The sequence below is a fragment of the Cheilinus undulatus genome, linkage group 6, assembly GCF_018320785.1.
Source record: "Cheilinus undulatus linkage group 6, ASM1832078v1, whole genome shotgun sequence".
Classification (NCBI taxonomy): Eukaryota; Metazoa; Chordata; class Actinopteri; order Labriformes; family Labridae; genus Cheilinus; species Cheilinus undulatus.
In genome coordinates, this window is record NC_054870.1 from 21,069,946 (window position 1) to 21,094,235 (window position 24,290).

Consider the following 24,290-nt stretch of genomic DNA (forward strand, 5'->3'; position numbering starts at 1 on the left):
ACTCCATTCCCCCAGCCCCAAACCCAGTAACATTGTGGCTCCACTAGACATTTCCAAGAGTAGTAGTGATGCACCGCTTACTTCTTGTTTTCAGTTAAGGACTCTGATCAATAAAAATACTGCACTCCTAAGGTGTTGGTACTAGATGGTAAACCAACACTTTGTGTTTTTTTGTTTAACTTCACGTTATTAGAGAGAGAAGCTTTCGAAAGGGGCCTTCCTGGTTAATACTGCAAGCAAAGCTTTGCAAATAGCCCCAGCATAAACAAGGGAAGTAACTTTTAACAGCTTCTCTCCCTCATTTTGTAAAATTAATCTATGAAATGTGATTAATGTTTTACTGGCGTGCAAATACACCTTATAAAGTTGTTTTTTTTAATTGAACATAGTCCTCAATTCAAAAAGATATTAATAAAGGAGATGGCTGATGTGGGTGAAGATGAGTAGTGCATCTCTGCTTGTCATCTTTTGTTAGTGATTCGATTTAAAGCCCCTGATCGTGAGATTTACATACCCTGCATTTAAATCACTGAACATGTTTAAAAAGTTACTTTAGATGGATGCAGATATTTATTAAGGGGGTAACTCAACTTGATGGAGGTGGTTCAAGAACCTCACATAAGTTCAGTTGTCTCCTTGACGAAGATTAGGATAACCGTGACCTAGATGAATGAGAAACTACACAGATATTTTAAAATGTCAGTGAAGTGTAATAGATTTTGAATAGATGTTCCTCTTTGTACGCATTTCTCATCCCTCATAATAACTAAACTTCCTTGTCTCTTTCAGCCTATTTTCCTGAATGAAGTGTTAGTGAAGCTGCCAACAGACCCGTCAGGAGATGAGCCTCTGTTTCACATCTCTCACATAGACAGAGTATACACACTCCGAGCTGAGAGCATCAATGAAAGGTAATACATATACATGCAAAGTACATACGTGCCCTGCCCTGTTGTTACACCACTGCTGAGAATACTAAGTAACATTTTTTCTTAAATTGTGTGAAAATTGTATGTGTTTTTGTGTGTGTTCATGCAGGACGGCATGGGTTCAGAAGATTAAGGCAGCTTCAGAACTCTTTATAGAAACAGAGAAGAAGAAGAGAGAGAAGGCATATCTAGGTACATCCACTTTACTTTTCTCCACCAGATCTACTCATGTTATTTTACCTTAACTTATACATATTTTGCAAAACCAAATTTTAAATAGTTCAAGTAATTTGGTGATAAAAAAAACCCCCCAAAAAACAGTGAAACAACATCAGAACCATATTTTTCTGTGTTTTTGTCTCAGTGCGATCTCAGAGGGCTACGGGAATCGGCAGACTAATGGTTAACATTGTGGAGGGGATTGAGCTCAAACCCTGTCGCTCTCATGGTATGTACCAACACTTCTGGTACTGAAGTTTAAAAGAGAGAGAACTCTCTCTGAACAACAGATTTTGTAGTCATCATGAACCACTGCCTAAAAATATCATTTTAATTCAAAAGTTTATTTTCTCATGTATTGAATTTTCCCTTGGTATTAAAGTCCATGATAAAATAAACACGTATAGTATTTATCACAGCTGAACAAGAGCAAATACAAGGTTTCAAATACTCTTTATGTGTGTTAGGATTTAAACTAAAATAGGAATTGCTTATGTCTGAAGATGTGTTAGTGTAATGTAGACAAAGTTTTTTTTTTTTAAATCTGTAAACAAATGTCAATGAAGAGTATATATTCCCCTGTGTGTCTTTATCTGCAGGAAAAAGTAACCCATACTGTGAAGTAACTATGGGTTCACAGTGCCATATCACAAAAACATTACAGGTAAGATTATGGTAACCACTTTTTTGTTCTTTATTTTGCATTTTAGACGTTTTTCATAAAAGATACAGAGGAATTTGCAAACTTTCATTCATACTGTAAGGGATTTGTGAAAGACACATTCCTTCTGAAAATGTTGATGAAAAGATACTGTAAAGAGACTTTCGTTTTGATTTGTCTCTGGCTTTACGCAATGTGACTCTTGAAAATGTAACAGGAAAATAAAACTTGTGTACTTTGTAGTTAATTATGGCAGAATTTCCCATATTATTTAGCCCATGACCACAAAAATTGCAATGCCAGAGACTTGGAACCCCTACTGTCCTTTCACAGTCCACTACAGACAGCCGGCACATTCAACAATAGCCATGTGTAGGCCTACTGTATATTTTCATGATTTTCAAGGAAACTTTACTTTCTTTTCATAATAATTCCCAGCTAAGACTATGATTTTAATTTCAAATTAAACCAATTTTATGTATATAACTTACAATATGTGACTCCCTCAAGGCAGTCTGGCTGCAGACCATTCATCTCTGACGGCCACTCTCACAGACAGTTCATCTAAGACATTGTATATCTCAGAACAGAAATGCATGCTACAACTTTCAAAATAAAATCAGATTAAATTTCCATTTAGGGTAAGGGTAAGGGTTAGAATACCAAAAGTTAAAAGTCAAAAACCTGACCTGCAAAACCTGAGTATGAAATGTTTAATCAAACCTAGTAAAGCTTACAGGAAATAAGTTTGTCCTCCACACAGCCAGCTTAACTTACATAGCTCTGTAAGCTGCGTAAGTTATGTAGCTAACAGTTACCTAGCTAATATGGAGCTAAAGCTCACTAAGCAGCTATGTATCTTCCTTATCTACATACAGTCATGGACAAAAGTATTGGCACCCCCAGAATTTTTCCAGAAAATACACCATTTTTCCTAGAAATTGTTACAATTACAAATGTTTTTGGTATCCACATGTTTATTTCCTTTGTGTGCATTGGAGCAACACAAAAAATCAGAAGAAAAAAAGACAAAATTGACATAATTTTACACGAAACTTAAAAAATTGGCCAGACAAAATTGTGGCACCCTTTTAAAACTGTGGGTCATTTTTTTTCAAGCATGTGATGCTCATTTAAACTCACCTGTGGCAGTAACAGGTGCTGGCAATCTAGAAATCACACCTGAAGCCAGTTAGAATGTATAAAAGTTGACTCAACGTTTGTGTTGTGTGCCTGTGTGTGTCACACCAAGCATGGAGGAGAGAAAGAAGAGCCGAGAATCGTCTGAGGACTTAGGAAGCAAAATTGTGGAAAATTTGAACAATCTCAAGGTTTCAAGACCATCTCCAGAGATCTTGAAATTTCTTTGTCCACTGTGTGTAATATAATCAAGAAGTTTATAACCCATGGAGCTGTGGCTAATCTCCCTGGACGTGGACGGAAGAGAAAAACTGACAAAAGAATGCAACACATGATAGTTGGAATGGTGGATAAACATCCTCAGTCAACTTCCACACAAATTCAGGCTGTCCTGCAGACTCAGGGTGCAAAAGTGTCAGCTCGCACCATACATTGTAATCTGAATGAGATGAAGCGCTATGGCAGGAGACCGAGGAGAACCCCACTGCTGACAAAGAGACATAAAAAAACCAGACTGGAGTTTGTAAAAGTGTACCTGAGTAAGCCTCAATCCTTCTGGGAGAACATTTTGTGGACAGATGAGACAAAGGTAGAGCTTTTTGGAAAAGCACGTCATTCTACTGTTTACAGAAAACAGAATGAGGCCTACAAAGAAAAGAACACAGAACCTACAGTCAAACATGATGGAGGTTCAAAGATGTTTTGGGGTTGTTGTCTTGCCTCTGGCACTGGGTGCCTTGACTGTGTGCAAGGAATCATGAAATCTGGAGACTATCAAAAAAATTTTGGCTGGAATGTAGGGCCTAGTGTTAGAAAGCTGGGTCTGGGTCAGAGGTCATGGGTGTTCCAGCAGGACAATGACCCCAAACATACCTCAAAAAGCACCAAGAAATGGTTGGAGACAAAGCGCTGGAGAGTTCTGAAGTGGCCAGCAATGAGTCTGGATCTAAATCCCATTGAACACCTATGAAGAGATTTTAAAACTGCTGTTGCAAGAAGCACCCTTCAAATCTGAGAGACCTGAAGCAGTTTGCAGAAGAAGAGTGGTCCAGAATTCTAGTTGATAGGTGTAAGAAGCTAGTTGATGGTTATAAGAAGAGATTGGTTTCAGTTATTTTTTTCCAAGGGTGTGCAACCAAATATTAAGTTGAGGGTGCCAATAATTTTGTCCGGCCCATTTTATGAGTTTTGTGTAAAATTCTGTTAATTTTGTCTTTTTTCTTTGGAGCTTTTGTGTTGCTCCAATGCACATAAAGAAAATAAACATGTGTATACCAAAAATATTTGTAATTGCAACAGTTTCCAGGAGAAATTGTGTATTTTCTGGCAAATTCAAGGGGTGCCAATACTTTCGTCCATGACTGTATCTTAGTTAGCTTTAGTAAATGTTGCTAAAGCTAACATTGCTGAAGCCTCTTAGCTACACTGGCTTATGTAGTACATTAATTACCTAGCTAGCGTACATTTGTAAGCTTAAGCTAAAGCTAACAAAGCTAACAAGCCAGTTTGTGTGACTACTATGAGGATCTAGACATAATTTAATCCTAGATTAGACCCCTGATGTTTTCTCTGTTTAATTTATGACATATTTTTCAGTAATTCTGTAATGTTTCCAATGTGGTCATTTCCTGAATTTAACTGCTGGACTTTGTTTATGAATGAAGCGGATTTTTTTCCCCAAAAAATCTAAAACTGGATATGCAGCAAATTATGGCACTTCCTTTCTGAGATATTCGGTGTCTCAGATGAATGGTCTGTGAGAGAAGCCGTCAGTGATGTAAGGTCTGCAGCCTGACCTCTCTCCCCTCACTTTGGGAACTGCTGGGAAAAGGGATGACCAAATCAACTCAATCTTGTACAAATTAAAACATGCCATTATTAAACATCAAAAGCTTATATCAGTTCAAATTTCTTGCTATTTTTGGTGTCTATGGAGTTGCTAACTAATAATAGTTTTATTTTTTAGGAATAGAAACCTACAATAAAAATATTACATTTTCTCACTCATACAAAGAAAAATATCTGAATCCACCTTCAAATAAAGTTGCATTTCCACCAAGCTGTCCAATTAGTTTGGACTGAAATAAAAACTCAGTTCAAGATGACAAATGATGAGCGTAGAGATGTCTTTCCAGTTCACAGAGTTGTTCCATTTATGAGAACAATAGGAGCCGACTCCTGTTTGAGAGATAGTTTCCATTTTTGTTGTTTAATAGGTTAAAAAAAAAAAAAAAAGCTGAAATGGCACCAATTCCCATCACCATGGGCAAGGCTGAATGGACATAGATGTGGAAATACATTCAAGATCAGGGTTTCACATGCCAGATTTGACCAAATCCCTTATTTTGCCCTTTTTCTCTCTTTTGTCTCTGTGTAGGACACTTTAAATCCAAAGTGGAACTCCAATTGTCAGTTTTTTATAAAGGACCTGGAGCAGGACGTCCTCTGTGTCACTGTGTTTGAACGAGACCAGTTCTCACCTGACGGTCAGTAACACACCACCAGTTCTCCTACAGGGAAGAGCTTTGCTTTTCATCACTCACTCGCTCTTTTCTTCCTCAGACTTCCTGGGCAGGACAGAGATCCGATTGGCTGAAATAAAGAAGGACCAGGGCTCTAAAGGACCGATCACAAAGCGGTTGCTGCTGCACGAGGTTCCCACGGGAGAGATTGTGGTCAGACTGGACCTCCAGCTGTTTGAAGAGCCGTAATAACTGGACGGGACCATACTGGACTATTTAAAAAGACTGAAACAATTTGATTTGGACATGAAAGATGGGCTAGACTGGACTGTTCTGGATTCTCTTAGTTTGGACAAGTTTAGTGTCTTAGTGCTCATAGGCTGTTCATGTTCATGAAGGGCAGAACAAGGCATCAGTTGAATACTGAATATTTTGTTAATTGCAAATAATGCAGCAAATTGGGCAACTAACCAGGCGACATAGCACTAGATAACCCGTAATCCTGACATTCAGGGTCTAGTAGTCTTTTTTTGGGTCACATTAGATATTTTGCACTTGTAATGTTGACAAATTTAGATTAATCTAACAGTTCATACTCACTCCAACGTGTTCATCATGCAATGCAATGCCAGATCTCCTATTCAAGCAATGTGCAGCTAAATCTTTCTATCCGCTCCTTTCTTTAAAAGTATTGGTTGTGCTATAAAATTCACATGCTAGTCAATGGTGTAATCCAACTGGCATCTAAATACAAACAGCAGGGGGCAGTATGGCAAATTTTCCCCCCTCCCAACAACGTTAAGGCTCAGTCCCATTTCTTACTTTTACTCCCATCCCTCATTTTTAAGTGCATTCTTTTGCAGTTGTCAGTACAAAATTAAAGAAAATACTGTGATGTTTTCATTTGACCTCCCAAAAGACTGCAGATATAAATAAGCTTTGAACTAACTCAGCACAATGCATCAAATTACAACATTTATGTTCGATATTGTACATAATCCCTTTACAAGTTAATTTAAATTAGACTGAAAATGAAATTATGATGTAACATTAGCTAGCAAGCTATCAACAAATTACAAGTAATATTTTAAATGCTTGTTTGAAATTTAAAGACCATAATGCATTGAATAGTTAAATTGTAATGTAGACAGTTGTTGCAATTTCCCCATTTTGCTATTGATTTAGGGAGATTTGCTGCAACACTTCACCCTACCCCACTATTCTCACAAGAGTCAGGACACCCTACCCCTAGACTTGAATGAGCCAAAACAGGGGGTAGAGTTAAATGGTAGGGTCAAGGGGTGTACTCGGACTGAGCCTTACACCGTATTTGTTTCGAGGCAAGAAGGGTTCAGCAATATCAATTTCACATATCAGGGCAAAATGATTGATATGCTACATTCTGGCCCTTACGGGGCTTCTTAAGGGACATGGCCTGAGAAAAATCTGCACTTTCTTTTGCTCACAGTGTAGTTTCTGGATAAAGTTTTTAGTGCACACCTGAAACATATCTTTTTTTTTGCCCATGTCCTCTTAGGGACTCCATAGATTACTGCATGTTCCAGGGTAAATCAAAGACCAACCCAAGCATTCATTTATTTAACATACCTGCTCTAGTCTTAATCTTTTTTATCTTTAAATGTAGCAGTCTCTTCTTCTCTAATGTGGTGGAAGACACAAACAAGAACAAGACTTTTTGACAAGCATTTCTTATGGTCGACTCCACTGTGCTAACAGGGTAGCTAGCTCTTCATCAATGATCTTTATCAATTAAGGGTTACAAATCCAAGTCACGCTTCAAATCCAGTCCAGTCCAGTCTACATCCCTCCTCTTTTAGCCAGGTCCAGATTTGTATTTTAGTCCAGTCTGATCCAGTTTAATCAACATGAGTCCTCTTGGAGATCAGAGCCGGGTCTTTACTGTTTTCTCTCCCCCTGCTTCATCAGACAGTCTCACAGACACTCCAGTGACAATCCCAGCCTTCTTCTTTAGTCCCGACAAACCCCTATGTGTGCGTGTGAGAGTGTTAAAGAGCATATGTGACAAATGTGAGAGAGGGAGATAGGCGGCTGGTGTGAGTGACTGTACATGTATGTGTCAAGGTGGACAGGCTAATTACAGGTACAGTTCAGCGTACGTTTTCTTTATTTTTATGCCAATTTTATCAAACTCTGTCAGAGTCATAAAGGTGAACGTTGAGGTACTATGTTTATAAAGGGACTTTTTCATTTTTGGATCCTCACTGAACACTTGTCACATTATCATAGAAAGCTCTTACTATGTACAGGTTCAATGCTAACGATGCTAATAAGCTGAAGATGAAGGAGGTTTTTACTCCAATATGACAAGTGTCCAGTGTAGACAAGTCAAAATGTTCCTTTCAGATGTATCAATGATGATAATGCTGAAAAAATATGGCCGGATCAAAGCCAAGGGAACAGGTGTGACAGCTCATTTTAATAAGTTACTGTAAAGAGGAATGTCTTAATTTGTATTGCTTTGATTTTGGATGTTGGACACACATGGGGGTTGTAGTTTTAGGGGATTTTCGCCACACATCTAACCTCTGTTGTTATGTTGCTGCCGTACATTGTGTCACAGTGGCCGTCACTAGCAGGGGACATCAATCCTAAAAGATTTAGAGGACCTGAAGCCAGATAGAGGCCCTCAAACATGACTTTTAGTACATTTCCACACTCTAACTCTGAGGGAACTCAGTGTTGCAAGCACTTTTTAAAAGAAACACAGCTGAGAAGGACGTGACTCAGCAGATGTTTGAATGGTGGCCATTTTGAATAGTCTAGGCAGGAAACTTGATTAAGCGTATAAAGCCTGTATTTAAAGAACAAAACCATGTCTTTTTTTCAATTGTCAGAAAAAACAAACTATTGATTCCATTTTAATCCAATATTTTTTTAAGGAATTGATGTCTTTTGTTTATTTGGCAAACCTGTGTGGATGAAGTGGTACTTCATAGAACTTTGCCATGTTTTTCATAAACATACGTAAGTCATGTATTCTGAAACACAAAACTTGTTTTCTTTTGCCTTGTATTAGTTCCATGAGACACACTCTTTGGACATTTACTGTAGAAATGATATGAAAAGCCTATTTCTGTGACCTGGCACCTACTCTGCAGCAGTGGTTTCAGGCATTAAAAACATAAATATAGAAAACATTATTATAAATATTGTTCACAGCAAACAAAAATATGATGACTTAATAGATCCCAAAAAATTAGATATAACTGGTTACATACAAAATTTAAGTAACTGAAAAACAGTATTTGTTTAGTAGTAGGTACTTAGCCATTTTAAGTGGGTTTTTTTAACTCAATTTTCTTGTACATTCATGGTGGGTTAACTTAACTTTTTCAGGTTTACACTACACTGGAAACTTTCCTACACTTAAAAATTCTTTTTAAAATCCATCTCAAATCAACACGTTTCAGTATTTTTTCCAAAAGCGATCAGGCTTTAAATGCACAAACAACTCTTGTTAGTAGGATTAACGTTGTTTTTTCAAGCACTGCTGAACCATTTTAATAAAATAAAGAATATGGCCACACTCATTATTTTAATACACTCTTGCTTCAAAAACTGAAAGAACTTCAAGTGAACACAATGGCTGTCATATTCTCAGAAATTTGCTTGTTAGCATTAACCTTTTAAAGTCTTGCTGCAGCTTCATATTGACATGCTTTTAAACTATGAGGTTGATACCAATTTTATCCCTTAGTGGTTGAATTTATCAAGAAAGACAATTATTTAACAGATTACAAATGTTTGTGTTAGGTCTTATAGCTTGTGCTTACATCCAGTGCCTTCACATCGGGGTTGTGCTAAGGTTGGCATAATATGCAACTTTTTAAACAAATTTCTTTCACAGTCTGTCTTTTATTGTTCACTCAATTTTTAAGCATATCATTGATGTAATTTCTTTATTTCATTTGTTTTACACAGAGTAGTTTCTTCAAGGGCAGCGTTAATCTTCTTTCCTCACCTGAGTATTCAAGATGGCCGCTGCGTTAGCCAGTTGGACTGTTAGTGCAGCAGAGTTGTAGATGTATTTGTTAGCTAGCAAACTGGCAAATTAGTGAAATGAAGTTAGCTCTTTTAATTTAATGCCAAGGTTACTGAACTACCACAGACAACCAATAGTTACCTTAGTGACCAGCCACTGTCCAATCAGACGTCAGCGAGGTTTAGCCAGGTGCAGCAGCTTGACTGTGGAGGAAGGTGTGAACGAATGTTTGTGTCTCCCCAGACTGAAGCTGGTAATGATATTGATAATAATGAATGATAATCATGAATTTGTCTCAGATCCCTATACTGTTCTCCAGAACCCCTCCCCCCACGCTGTACTGAAACTAACCTAATCCAGTTTGAACCCGTTCTTACTGTTCCAGGTTGTGTATAATACTACTGCTATCTGAGAGTTAATATATGAGCGCTACGGGGGCGATAGAGACAGCCTGCTGTTAATTATCACTGTAGAAGATGATGTATGTTGTTGTCTTTCAATGTTCAGAATAAACTTCTGTTGGACCAAGACTGACACTGTCATTGGTTTCTTCCTCAAACAAAAATCATAAGCATAGGCTGGATCAAGAAAATAACGTACACATATAGGGTGTTACATATTTTTGTTGATGGAGCACAACTGCCCTAACCTTGCAAAGCAAATGGATACGCCTGTTTCCTTGTTCCTCACTGGCGAATTCATCTTGCAAAGCTCCTATCTGAACCGTTTGGGTTGGAAAGTGACAGGACCAATCAGCAACGAGGGGGAGTACTTTCAGGCGCAGCAGAGTCATGACGTAAACAAGCAGCAGCAAGAGCTGGTGCAGTTATGGAGGAAGAGATTAGCGTGGATGCTGCTAAAGCGCCAGTTTTATCAGAACTTGACAATATTTCTTCATTAAAAGAAGATCAAAGAACAGCAGTAAGTTGTTTTCTTTTCAAAAACTACAAAAGTTGAGTACTTACATGTCTATAGTCGCCACGTTTCGCTTTGTTCCTCAGTAGCTGCGCACGCGCAGCTCGATAGCAGCTATGTCACTTATTGCTCTTATTGGCCTGTAGAGGCATTTTGGATGATTTTTTGTTACTGAGTGTTTTATTAGAGTTAATTAAATTGCTGAATATATAAATACTGTGTCAAAAAATATCTTTTTTCTGAATAATTACTATTATATTCATTTTCATATGATAAAAAGGTAATCTCTTAACCTTTTGCATTAAATTAAATAACTCATATTCATATTGTGGTGATCCAGGAAGCAGTGGCCTGGAGCAGGGACTTCTGGGATTGTTTTGTGCAAAAGAATTCGCTCTTCTACTGTTCTATAATGTTCATGTTTCATTGCAAAGTTATAATTATGCATATTTTGTTTATTGGTTCATGTTTTTAGGGAAAATGTTTTTCCAAGTATGACACCATGAGTGAGGGGGTTAATGCTGCAGACTACCCTGTCTGTATGCATCTGCATTTGTATTCTAACTAAATGATAGTTATTAGTGCTTATTGCACAAGGATTTGTTAAACTCACTCAGCTTGTGTTGGGCTATTTCTCATCACATCTCCCCACAATATCATATCAGTTTGAATGACTAAAGAAAATTATGTCAGTGTGTTACATTTACCCTTACAAATCTAGTTGGCCTGAACCATGGTAATTAAGTTACAGTAACGAAAATATATCATGTTCACCTAACATATTTATGTTTAGGTCACTCAACAAAATTGTTTCTGGCTAAGTTAACGCATTTTACTTGGGTGGAAATACTTTCCATAATTTTATTACTTTCACTGAGCAAGTTATTTTTTTGAGTGTGGGCTTCTCTGAGAAGTCAGACGTTAATAAAGCATAACATTTAACCACTAAAAATCATTTTTCTGTTCAGGAATGCAAGTAAATAACTATAATTTGACATATTAATCAAGAAATAATACAAGCTTTACTATTTTTTCTGTTTTTGTTTTTTTTTTGTAAATCAGTATGTTTGAAAATTCATGGATAACAATAATAATTATATTTTAGCAATGAAAATATCATTTGGGTTAAAGAGCTTCTACATATTGGTGTATTAACTACTGCAGAAACATAAAAAATGATTTTGGTAATTACCAATGCTGTTAATTTAGGGCAGCTGTGGCATAAACCTTACTTTGGTGGTGGTCTAATAAATGTGTTCAGCACTGTATATAGATCCAGATGTTCATTTCAGAATAATGTACGAATTGGGGAGGTCAACGAGATAGCTGGAAAGGTCATTCCTGTGTACTGAGACCAATCCACACACACTCAGTGCTGTGCATTCTTTTTGGATAAACTTATGATAAATAAAACCATTTTAAGATATTTTTAAACATTCAGTATTTTGAAGCTTTGCAGAAGTCTTTGCCAGTGTTTCTTATTTTAGATCTTTCAGAAGACATGAGCAGCCAGGGTAACATGTGACTGACATGGTATGTAAACCTTGCAGCACATGTAGCTAGAGGTTTGTTGAGGCTGCACTGAGCCACAGCAGCTTTTATCAGGACTGTTTATTAAGAATGTAGTCATTGTAATATATATCCTCATAACTGAGTTTTACCTTCACAGTTTAGATTGTAAATAGTTATCACCAGTGATGTACTGAGGCTATTTAAATGGCAGGGGTAGAAACTTGCTGATTGGCTTAAACAACAAAACGTCAAGTAGATTTGTGGCTCAAGTTCCAATGTTTGATAACAGATGTTTAGTTGCACTTTTATGCAGATATTTGTTTAGAGAGAAAAATAAATCGTGAGTGGATACAAGTGCACCTTGAAGTTAATTTGAGCGTGTATTTGGAAGAGTTTGAGCTTTAATATTACATGCTTCAATGCTTTTACATCAAAAGACCGTTATTCTATAAATACTTAACATGCAATGGCAAATACTTTTCTAATGACGACACACAGAAGATCCATCACTTGTCCTCACTGTCAGTGTGATAATCACCACTCAGACTGTAGTATTAAGGACGGAGTGTAACTCCTGCTGGCTTGTGTGTTGTGTTGCCACTTGCAGTGAAAGGGGGCGTTGTCTTTATTTAAACCACGCTGCGTCAATATTAGAAAACACCGGAATAACAGGAGGCTTTCCTTTCAAAATAAAGGCCTGAAGGGTGTTTCGGGGTTTTTGCATTTTTCATTATATTGATATTAACTAAGATGTCACAATATTTTTCTTTGAATAACAGTTGAGGAGAAGTCAATTAATGCTCAGTAACATAAATTGGAAGGTAGATAGAGAAGTGATAAAACAATAATACTGATGAATTGCATAATAAACTTTTTTTTTTTATTTAGTACTGGTGCTCTCATTGAAATGAATGTTCAGTTTCATACATTTGTATGATTTTGTACTTAATTAGTGGAGAAAAAGTTCAAATATTCCTATTATTTGTTCTGTTTCTTTCAGGTAGGGCTATTTGACCATGCGCCAATGTCAAGCAATCCTAATAAGATGTGTGTACCATTCATCCAATGGGGCAAATTCACTGATCCTGAAATTACTATTACTGGATATTTAAACTTAAATTAAGCCAGAAAATTTGGAAGAGCATCTTTTTTTTAGGGAAACTTCCTAGAGCGGGTCAACCAGAACAATACAGCTGAGACTTAACAAAAGAAAGAAAGGAAGAAAGGAAGGAAAAAAGACAACAGAATGTATAAGAAAATACCTTTAACTGTTGCTTGTATTTCAAATAATTAGGTTATATATTTCTTACCTGACTGCCTTTAACTTAGTTGTCATTATAAGGAGTTTTACTTTGGTAACCCTCACCGGAAACGCATATTATTACTGCTGCTATTTCCGTCAGCATGCAGAGGCTTCTTTAGGGCGCTTTATGTAACTGTAATGCGTTTAATACAAATGGCACATCGTTATAATGAAATAGTTTATTTTTCTGACTAGAAAACAAACAATCACACGGTTAGGTACTTTATCGTCTGTCCAGGCTAACACAAATGAAGACAGGGCTTCTATTATCGTCGTTTTTATACTAGCTAAGCAGCCATATTGTATTAAGTGCCTTTTTATCGCATATTAAAATATTCCTCTGCATGTTAACAGCGATAAACACGGAGTAACAGTGCCATGGTGGAGGAGAGAGGGACCCAGGACATTCAGTACTTTCCCACAACGACCTGACGACCCTCCTCAACATTACCAAAGACAAACCAGCTAGCTAACAATTTACTATATTTCTGATAAATTTATATTTCTTAAATTTCAATCATGGCTGCTGCTTTGTTGAGAAGAGGAACAGGATTATGTGTAAGAGTAAGTAAAGTTTTTGCTTGTTTACATGAAGTCAGCATAGTTTGCTCACTTTTAATTAGTGTTGGAAAGTAACAAATCACATTTATTGAACTTTACTGTGCAATGTTGAGGCACCAGACCTTCATTTGTGCTACTTTAATACGTTAAAAGGAGAAAAATTTAAAATTTGATTTCTTTGAAAGTCTTTATTACTGTACAGATAAAGCAGCATGAAAATTAAATAACACCAGATAAAACAATCCCCTTCTCCAGCTGCAACAGTTGAGTGAGACCATAACTTTAAATGATGAAAATCCTATATAAATGTTAAAATGGTGTAAGACCTGCAGTCAGGTCAGTTAAAAGATGAACTAGTGTGGAAAAGTACATCACCACTGATTGATTTGCTCCAGAACAATGGAGGGGTTTGACCTATTGGTGCTATTTTTCTGGATCAAAACAAACCTTTTATTGGGTGCTTGGGCCACCCGATTCAATGATTCCATTTTTTACACCCCTGAGCCATATGATCACTTAACATTGTAACGACCCCCACATGCAACATAGCCTTCATGGGCAACACACAGGATCTTGTCTGATGAAAACATTGAAAGCACTGTAAAAGTCATATTTATCAATGATTTAATTATTTTATTCATAATAGTAAAATTAATACGTTTTTGTATTGCATGCATTACCACATCACTATTGGTCCCAGGAGTACAGCTGCACTGCTGTGCAAGCACACACATGCAAAAAGCAAAATTGTGTTGCTTTTATTAGAGCTGTTGTCATGATACCAGAACTTTAAACTTGTAAAAGTCCAATGAATCAGTACCAACAAAAATAAAAGTCCCAGTCACCAAATATGGGAAACTTTGTTTTTATCAGTAATTTCAGTGATATGAGCAATGTAAGAGTTTACCTGTAATTTTCCCTCCTTCATGCATCTCTTTTATAAACCTGATGTAACTTCAGCAGTTTAGACCAGTGGTTCTCAACTGGTCAGACACAAGGACTCACCACCCCCTCATGAGAACTGGTGACCTGAATCTGAACACTTGTCAACCACTCAAATTTATATAAAGAAAAAATGTTGGAGTTTGGACACTAAATGGAAAAAAACATAACAGAACAAAGATACAGGATAAAACAAACATGTTCAAGAAGCATACATTTTATTTACTCTATTTTTCTAAAATACCATAGAAATATGTTAATTTTTCACTGAATTTTCTCATTACTTTGGCAACACCACCTTTATTATATTGCAGAAAGGAGAAATATGAGTTGAAATCTTGGAAAAAAAAATGATCACAGGAAAACATATTAAAAAACTTTTGGATATACTGTATATTCCCTCAGGGCTTCCACACATCATAGACTTTTTGTCATATTTTTTTGCTTGCATTCATTACCTACTGGAAACAACTACCAACAGTTGAAAACCATTGCATTAGACACTGTTACTTAAAATGAAGAGAATATACTGTGTAATAACACAGAGAAGTTTTACATATAATTTTGACTACTTTACTATGTGGTTACTTGCTCCTAATTTTGTGACACTGACCCTTAACACCCTTTAACGCTGACACTCATTAGCACTACAGGGTCAGAAAACCTAGCAACCCTGTGGTACTGTTATACTGACCTACGGTGGGTCAATTTTTAACTCACTGTGTAGACTTTCTTAATGTTATTTTTACTCAAGCAAAATATATATACGAGTATTTACTTAACTGATGATGTGTTTGTTTGTCCAGTGTATTCACAGGGAGCTGTGCAGACTTGTGTGGAGGCCACAGACTGCTCTTTTCAGCTCCAAAGCATCAGACAAAAAACAACCACGGAGAACACACATCAGTAAGATAAAAACACTTCACTGTCTGATTTTCCCTCACATTTAAACTTAAAAATTCCTGATTTCCACTGCATATTGTGTACATATATATATATCAATCCTTTCAGTTAAAAGCAGTTAGGCTGCTTTCACGCTGCACACTGAAGTGTCCTGAATCGGATTTTTTTTTCATGATAGTTTGAACTGTACAAGTCACACTGAAACCTGATCTTTTCAAGTCAAACTTCTGTATGTGAACTCATTTAAGTGGATTGAGTGGTTTAGAGTTATGTGAACAAACAACCAAACAAAAAAAAGGTCCGAGCAAAAAAAAAAATAGAAACAGAATTGAACACTTAGACTGGTGTGACTACAGCTTTAGTCGAAATGATAAAAGAAATGCTACCATGTAGGGAAATCAACAGGAAACAGAAACTTGAGATTTTACCCAAGTATCTCCAGTCAGACCTCTGCTTGAGCAAACATTTTCTCTCTGTTTTCAGAGAAAGCTAAGCCACAGCCAGCGCTGGATGTTGCTAAACTGTTGGAGCAACTTTACTCCCAGCGCAGGCCGGGACCAGTGACCCCTGCTGTTAAAGGTCAGCAATGTGCCAGGTTTTTGGAATAAAATTATAATCCCAGTGAAACACGAATACAAAACAGATTTTCAGCACAACAGTGAATTGGAATTTGCAAAAAGTTGTGCTCTTTAATGTTACAGGAATAATACTAGGCTAGGAATCAAGTTTGAAAGGGTTTGAATTAATATTTACCAGGGCCCTCTTCACCAGACAAACCACAAGGAACTTGTTCATTTATCATGCTGAGTTTTTTCTGATATTACAATGGGAAAAATTATAGAAATAATGCTGAGAATTATGTTAGATAGGATTAAGAAACTTTTATGGAACAAACCCCACACCTACATACTAGACAGCACACAAACTTGCAGATGGCTAGGCTTATGTTTCTAAATTAAAGGGATGGACACCTATTTTCTACCAGTTAAGCAAACTGATTGCGTTTAGTTGCTGAGTAGCTTCCTTTTCAACGCCACATTTTTCACCTTCTTCTTAACTTCCTCCTACAGCTCGTCCTGCCAAAGCCTCGCCCGTGCCTCTGTCGTCTTTTTCAGCTGCTCCATCTGGGACACCAGAAGTCGCCACTGCTCCACATCCAGTAGAAGCTCCAACCACAAACTATGCACAAACCAAAACCACAAACTCAGGAGTAGATATTATCTCTCAAACTACCAAAGAAATACCCACAGTAGAAACCATAACAGAACCCCCATTAGAAACCAACTCTGTCCTTATTGAAACCCCAACTATTCCAGCTGAGACACTTGAAACTGGAGCTGCAACTGTTGAAGGTCCAGTGGAGCCTGAAATAAGGATTACAGATGATATAGCAGCTGAAACCGAAAGCACGGACTCAGGGATTGATGTTATGTCAGAAGCTGCAACAGTAAAACCCTTATTTGAACCATCAGTAGATGAAACAGTACCAAACCACAGCACAGACTCAGGTCTTTTTACCATCCCTTACAATACTAAAGAAGAACCTTTAATAGAAACAACAGAACACTCCTTAGAGGCCAGCAACTCTCCTCAGGAAATACTTGAAAATAAAGCAGATGTAGCTGAAGGTTCGGTGGAAACTGTTATAAAAACTGTAGCAGATACATCAGATCAAGCTGTACATGCCAGCGCTGCAGATCCAGGTCCTGTCAACCTTTTGCACACTACAGAAGTGTCCTTAATCGAAACAGTGATAGAACCAGAAGTAGAAACCAGTAGCTCTTCTCTCGAGACTCTAGAAATAGGCATGGATGTTGCTGACCTTCCATTAGAGCCTTCAGTTGATGCAAGAGGTTCCCCAGCTCAGTGTGTACTAAGTAGCAGTCCAGACTCAAGTCATGTTGATCTTGCGTGTACTGCTGCAGTGGAAACCATGGTAGAACCATCTGTTGAGGCTGGTACCTCACTACTTGAAACACTAGAGAGTAAAACTGCTGTTTCTGAAGGTTCAGCTGAAATGACAGCAGACACTGTAGAAGAAACAGCAGCTCAATCTGTACAAAACAACAGCGTAGACTTTGGAGTGGATGACGGCTCATTCATTGCTAAAGATGAACCTTTGATAGAGAATACAACAGAACTCATAGCAGAGGCCAGAACATCTCCAGATGTTTCTGAAAGTAAAGTAGAGTCCACAGTAGAGACTGAATCTGCTGAAAACCTCTCAGACACCACCTCAATCCAAAATATGAAAGAATCTGCACCCCTCACTTTGGAAAGTGAAGTTGTATTTAGAGAAGAGTCACCTTCAGGGCTTATTGCTGAGGAGGAGGGAGTGAACAAGCCTGAACAAATGACTTTAGAGTCTGTAACTCTCCATGGAGTCCAGATTCAGGTAGAGTCTTTAAAAACCGAGGAGCTCCTCCAAGCAAATTCTTTTCTTGAGGAGAAAGCAGAACAAGAACTCCAGGAGATGTTGGTCCAGACTGGAAGTGGAGCTGAAAGCAAAGCTGTAGCTGAAACTACAAGTGAAGATGAGAGTGAAAATATAAGCCAAGTTCTCTCAAAGTGGGACTCCCTGTCTGAGGATCTTCAAAAGTTAGAAGGAGAAAGTGGAGCGTTGGTGAAGGAGCTGCTTTGGCACATTCCTGCAGCGGCTACTAAATCTTCTGACTTGGCCAGTGATCCTCTTGACTCTACGTCAACCAAGGAGAAGGAAGCTGAAGCCGAATCCATGACGCTGGAATCAGTAACTCTGGCCAGTGTGAAAGCTGAAGTTAGAGATCTTGAAACTGAAATTCTGTTAGAAGCTAGGAATGAGCTTGAGAAAGAGGCTGAGGTGCTTGCAAAAGAGGGGAAAATGGAAGTAACAACCAAGGGAGAGGACGATGAGGATTCTGCTTTTGATAGCTTGACAGAAGCTGAAATTTTATCATTTGACTCCCTTGCTGAAGTGACAGATGCAATAGAGGCTGAGACATCTGTTATTTTAGAAGCCATGTTTGGTTCTGAACAAGGACCGAGGCAGCCAGCAGACACTCAGCTTGTCAATCCCAAATTGGAGCAACAGGTTGAACCAATCAGTCAGGAAGAGAAAAAGGGGCCAAAAGAACAGGAAGTCGGCATCATAGAGGCCATGACTCTTGAGTCTGTGACTTTAGCCGAAGTGGAGGCATCTTTGGGAACTCTGGAGAGTGAGTTTTTGAGTGAAACCTCGAATTATCTGGAGAAAGAAGCAGAAGTTCTTGCTGGAGAGGAAAAGATGGAGATGGAGACCAAGGATATGAAGGCATCTGAAGAGACAACTGAGGCTCTGAACTTTGAGTCTTTGTCTCTTTCTGAAGATGAAGCTCTGCAGGTAGACACACTAATGGAAGACCTGCTCTTTTCTGTTCCTGGGCCTATGAAAGATGTAACTGAAGGCCCGACTCATCAGGAGGCTGAAAGAGAAAATAAATCTGATGGTGAGTTTGACTCCAGTCATTGAAGAGGGGAAGCAAAGAGACGGTTATTTAGTCATGCAAACTTAAGAAGATGGTTTGCCATGAAAAACATTCGCTCTGAGAAAGAGTGGCAATAAAGTCTTTTTTGTTCCCCCTGATTCCTTCATTTCCAAAAGAAACTTAACAGAGATTTTCTTATTGTTTTATCATATTGTTTTATTGCAACAAAGCAGTAGATGCTTTAGAAAATTGAATAAGCTCTTGTCCTAGACCTTCATATTTCATTTTTTCTTTCCAACCCCTGTAGCAATGGTTGCCACTGGCTCAGTCAACATTGATACAGTAACTGTGATGGAGGATGATTTTTCAGCTTCTCCCAGTGATCTCCTGGAGAAAGAGGAGATAGCGGAGGAGGTGAGAGCTCAGACTGAAGCCTTGGAGACTGTGGATGGTGCAGGGACACACACTGGTAAGCACACTATCATCTGTCGTATCTGACAGTCCTGTAACATATGAATGGCAGCCAGTCTCAAAGTCCAGTGCTGCTAAGGAAATCGTGTGATGTTAAGATGGGTTTTAGTGTGTTTGGTACACTTGAAGAAACTGTTGAGATTTGTCAAAAACCAACAAATAATGTTAGCTTTGTTATTGTGGTTATATTCTTGCTTTAAAGATATTTTTTGTCTTTGATCAATAAATAAGACATCTGAAGAGAGACAAACGATGTGGGGAAGAGAGAAGCAACTGCATGCACCAAATTTTTCCGCACATCCAGTGAGCAGCTGGTAATGTCAAATTTTGAACCAATACAGATCAATTTGATGAAAAAAATGCACTTTTTATTCATAGTCTCCTTTTTAAATTTGGCAAAATGACAAAAGCACATCAAAAAGTGAATAAAAACAACAGAGCTGTATTTGGACATAACCTGAGGTAGAGGGAATATTTTTTTCACTTAAATAAAAATAAAATACATAAAATGAAAAAAATAAAATTAATTCTGTAAATAATAAATTTGTTCATATCTTACCCAGGCATGTTTTATAGTAACCTTGCAAAGCAGATGGATATGCCCGTTTCCTTGTTTTTCATTGGCGAATACATCTTGTTAAGCTCCCATCTGAACTGTTTGGGCCCGGTTAGAAAGTAACAGGACCAATCAGTGACCAGGGGCAGTACTTTCAGGCGCAGCAGAGTCGTGACGTAAACAAGCAGCAGCAAGAGCTGGTGCAGTTACGGAGGAAGAGATTAGCATGGATGCTGCTGACACTCAAGTTTTATCAGAACTTGAAGACATTTCTTTGTTAAAAGAAGAACAAAGAACAGCAGTGAGTTGTTTTCTTTTCAACAGCGACAGAAGTCCAGTACTTAAATGCCTGTAGTCGCCATGTTTCGCGTTATTCCTCAGTAGCTGCGCAAGCGCAGCTCGATAGCGGCTACGTCACGTGTTTTGTTGCTCTTATTGGCCCACAGAGATGTGACAGACAGAACATTCATTCAATCACACTCTAAGTTTTTTTGAAGCCTCTGCCTTTTTCTCAAACATTTCCTGTTGAAGCTTTCCCAGATGGATGTGTGAAACAAATCCATCTGGCGTGTCAGGTTAGTCTTAAAGTGCATAGAAACTAAATTTGCACAGTTGTAGCTACAGTTGTAAAGGACATGTTTTATACTCGGTTTCTTCAGGCTACTTCTGTCAGTATCACTAGCCACAGAGTGTTGCATTGTCTGAAATAGTGTGGGAATTTATGAAAACTTGCGAAACAGGTTGCCTTCTGCATCTCTGGCATGACCACAGGCTGGGCCAGTTGGGGGTTGGTTCTGGGCCACATTTGGCCCCCGGGCTGCTAATTGAATAGGCCTGCCCTAGGCAGTGCTTATGCACCACATCCACTCCTTACTCTGCCCTAAAAGTTTAGTATTTTCGCTTGCCCCTAGTAAAACGGAAAGACATCCAGAGTACGACCTGGGTTGTTTCAATCCCCCTTCCCGTCAGACGGCGCCATCAGGAAGCTAACTCGCCATATCTAGGCCTTACTACCGCCTCAATTTATGCTTAATTCATGCTTAAAACATGTGCACAGTACTGTATGTGACAGCATTTCCCAGTCAAACTTTATACTCCTGGGTGCTTCTTTAGCTTAGTTGGTAGAGTGGTGCCTTAGAGGTTACTGTTCTCAGCACACTAATTTAAGGTTTGATTCCTGATCATGGTGCTGTTTGTTAAATGTTTTCCCCTTCTTTCCTGTCTCTCTTTAGCTGTCCAAGTCAATAAAAGACAAAGAGGTTAAAAAAATAAACATTTTATCTAATATACAAATCTTTCCAGGAAAATGCCCAATCCAGCCGTTACTAGTCCTAATTTCATTTTGAATGTTCAAAATAGAATTATGGATACCTGGGAAATCAAAAACTACAACTAAATGTATATCCAGTCTTGCTGTATAATGTTAAGAATTCTTGCCACTGTAGTCATGCCTGCTGCTAGTGTGTTTAGGACTTTGTCCCTGCACATGGAGTGCCTGCCCCCAAACCAGCGCCCTGCTGTGGCCATATGCTTTCCTTAAATGGAAACCTATAGACCTTGTTCATTGGACAAAAGTCATGGAGTTTTTAGAGCAGCTACAATTGCAGGTGGGACAAACAATCTGAGTTGGAAGTCTACATTCAGTTGTGTCGTTATACTGCCTTTGATGTTTCTTCCAAGCATTGTGTGTCTTTGCAATATTAGCATGACTTGCTCTCGTGTGGTAATGGAAAACACTTTCACACAGTCTCTCATGTAAGGTATTTGTAAAGCTCTTCCTTAGTTTCTAAATAAATAAACGCTGTTTTTGTGTGTGTGTGGGGGGGTGCTTACTTTTCTATAAACATAGTTTATTATGACTTCAAAAAAACAATTTAGCGTTTATTAAACTATAGGTCTTTAACATGGATTAATTGGGATTCAAATATTTGAAAGATTAACTTAAAATGTTAGACTAAGCTTTATTAGAAGCTTGGAAGAATTATCTAATGTCAGTATTGTCTGGTGATGGAGCTGGGTGTTGATAACCTTGTTTTCATGTTTTCAGATTTAGATCCAGTACAAAGACTCTTCCTGGAGAAGATCAGAGAATACAGTAACAAGCACAGGTACAGTATGTAGACAAAGATTTTTTTTTCATGCTAAGGCAGTTATTATAATGGGCTGCTGTGAACAAACAAGAGATATGAGGTTCATTTCAGTATAACATCAAATACCGAAGAAAAACAAAAGACTTGAATCATCTGAATCTGTCCATGTTTTTTTAATTCCCTCCATGTTCTCTCTCCCTTGCCTTCATCTCTAAGGTTGAGCGGAGGCCCTTTGGAGGCTGAGTCAGGTTATGAGAAAAACCTGTCAGAGGAGACTGCAAAGCTCCAGAGACAGTTTGGAGGAGGAGACCTGAACAGCTTCCCTGAGTTCACCTTCACTGGTGAGAGAGGAAATTTGTATTCCTAATACACAACATAGTACAGAGCTATTAACTGAACCAAACAGCTAGTATTAATTTATTAAGTAATGGCTGATTTATAAGAAATAAATATTTGAAATGCAGCAGCCTAAGTAATTTATACAGTAATGTTTTAGAGTTCAAGTATATATGCGAAAGAGAGGAACGTCTTATCGATGAAAAAAGAGCCGAGGAGAAAATAAGGCAATCGTGGATAATTTTTTAATGGCTCCAATTTTCAAATGCAGTAAAAAGATGAATAGGTGATAAATTTTTAAACATCAATAGACTGATATCCATATTCCATAAAACCTCAAAATATGTAATACCAAAGACATGATAATTTACTGTAAGCTGATGTTCATTTACTGTATGTATGCAGAGTAAAAATAGGTGTATATCATTAAATACAGATAAAGACAGATTAAGCACATGATTATGCACATTGTTTCCTATATTGGTCACTGTAATGACTGTATTAAGTTTATTTATTTATTTATTTTTTTACATCTGAGCTGAGTGATTTATTTATTTTTTTACATCATCTACAACAGTACATTGAAGTCTATGAGCAAAGGGAAGGTGATTTTGTGAATTCTTAAATTTGATCTTTTCTATTTTATTAGTTGAAATAAAATCAGGTGTGAATCTTACGACAGTAAATCTGTCTTCATGAAGCTCATCATATCTGATGAAGATGGTAACAGTCATATGACTGGTTCAAATCTCCACGGCAACATCATCTGGGTGTTTTTTTTTTTTTTTACCTTTCAAGATTAATGCTATAACAATTATTTCTTCAGCAGTGCAAATAAAGGTCATTCCTGTACCACATTCCTTATTGCTTTAATAACCTTGTTTGTGTCATACATTACAGATGATAATCCAATTACTTATGGAGATTATGGTTTTATTTTTACCCCTGGAACACAATTTTTCAGCTCTACAGCACTACAGTTGATTAATGGAGATCCTTTACCGCATTCATTAAAAATATGTTCTGTGACCAAATAAGTTGAATATATTCTCTTATTCACCATAGATTATTGCTGTTGTTTTCTTTTAGAGCCCAAAATGGACCAGGATTCCTAATGATCCATGCTGCCTACCTCCTATTTCTTATGCTCTTCTGTAGCCTCCTAGTCTCTTTCCTCTCTGATTTCTGCCTCTATTACCTTCTCATTTCACTACAAAGAGGCACAAAGAGAGAAAAGGATGTCTGCATGGGTGATCTGATGTGAAAATAAGGGAAAAGGTGTCCCTGGCTGGCTGTTTATACTGTGCAATAGTAACAGACAATTCTTATATTAAAGTAGCACTTTTAAAAGGATAAGTGTTGTGTTTTTTTTTTCATGTATTTCATGTGTGGAATAAAGATGAGTGCATAACATTTAGACGACGTGGACTGCGTGAGCAGCAGGTGGAGCTGTCAGTTCAGCATGTTTCTAGTTGGCTCCATTAATCTCAGTCTACCCTTCTTTGTTTCTATGGCTCACGCATCTCCCTCTTTCTTATTAACCTGCATTTGCAGGCTTTATTTGTGTATACAAGCACTCTGATTAAACCGCTGGCTGTGTCGTGTGGTGACAGAAGCAGTCTTTGCCAAGTCAAATCCCCTCTCAGTCACGACTCTGTGATACAGCTGGTGTGAGTCACAACCAAAGAAGCACACATACACAAACTGGGGAGCAAATGAAAGCTCAGTACCAAACTGTACCCTGAGAGATGGGAAAATTCACAAAAAATCTTAGTTCGTCTTGTTCTTTGGCAGGAAATTGACTGGGTAACATGGTGAAGTAG

At 37.9% G+C, this 24,290-nt stretch overlaps 2 protein-coding genes across 4 annotated transcripts in view; both read left to right on the forward strand.

Moving 5' to 3' along the window:
- The window catches only part of itsn1 (intersectin 1 (SH3 domain protein)), a 70,169-nt gene extending 60,211 nt beyond the window's left edge, over window positions 1-9,958 (forward strand). Inside the window, exons 40-45 of the mRNA XM_041789658.1 lie at window positions 790-911; window positions 1,039-1,121; window positions 1,294-1,377; window positions 1,748-1,812; window positions 5,327-5,435; window positions 5,512-9,958. Of these exons, the coding sequence (XP_041645592.1) occupies window positions 790-911; window positions 1,039-1,121; window positions 1,294-1,377; window positions 1,748-1,812; window positions 5,327-5,435; window positions 5,512-5,660 (612 nt within the window). The 3' untranslated portion in view covers window positions 5,661-9,958. The remainder of the gene's footprint in view (window positions 1-789; window positions 912-1,038; window positions 1,122-1,293; window positions 1,378-1,747; window positions 1,813-5,326; window positions 5,436-5,511) is intronic.
- A 3,308-nt stretch (window positions 9,959-13,266) lies between these two features.
- LOC121511591 (altered inheritance of mitochondria protein 21-like) lies at window positions 13,267-23,820 on the forward strand. Of its 3 annotated transcripts, XM_041790366.1 has the most exons (8): window positions 13,267-13,729; window positions 15,475-15,574; window positions 16,055-16,150; window positions 16,642-19,035; window positions 19,322-19,483; window positions 22,089-22,149; window positions 22,348-22,472; window positions 23,557-23,820. In XM_041790366.1, the coding sequence occupies exons 1-8, from the start codon at window positions 13,685-13,687 to the stop codon at window positions 23,580-23,582; spliced, it is 3,009 nt and encodes a 1,002-aa protein (XP_041646300.1). In that variant the 5' UTR covers window positions 13,267-13,684; the 3' UTR covers window positions 23,583-23,820. The 3 variants fall into 3 exon arrangements, with proteins under 3 accessions (XP_041646300.1, XP_041646301.1, XP_041646302.1); XM_041790367.1 differs by lacking the exon at window positions 16,055-16,150; XM_041790368.1 differs by lacking the exons at window positions 22,089-22,149; window positions 22,348-22,472; window positions 23,557-23,820 and adding an exon at window positions 19,717-19,888.
- The last annotated feature ends 470 nt before the right edge of the window (window positions 23,821-24,290 follow it).

Coding starts and splice junctions, on each gene's coding strand:
- LOC121511591 (XM_041790366.1), top strand. CDS start 13,685: ATGGCTGCTGCTTTGTTGAGAAGAGGAACAGGATTATGTGTAAGA. Junction 13,730..15,474: donor GAACAGGATTATGTGTAAGA/GTAAGTAAAGTT, acceptor TTGTTTGTCCAG/TGTATTCACAGGGAGCTGTG. Junction 22,473..23,556: donor CCCTGAGTTCACCTTCACTG/GTGAGAGAGGAA, acceptor GTTTTCTTTTAG/AGCCCAAAATGGACCAGGAT.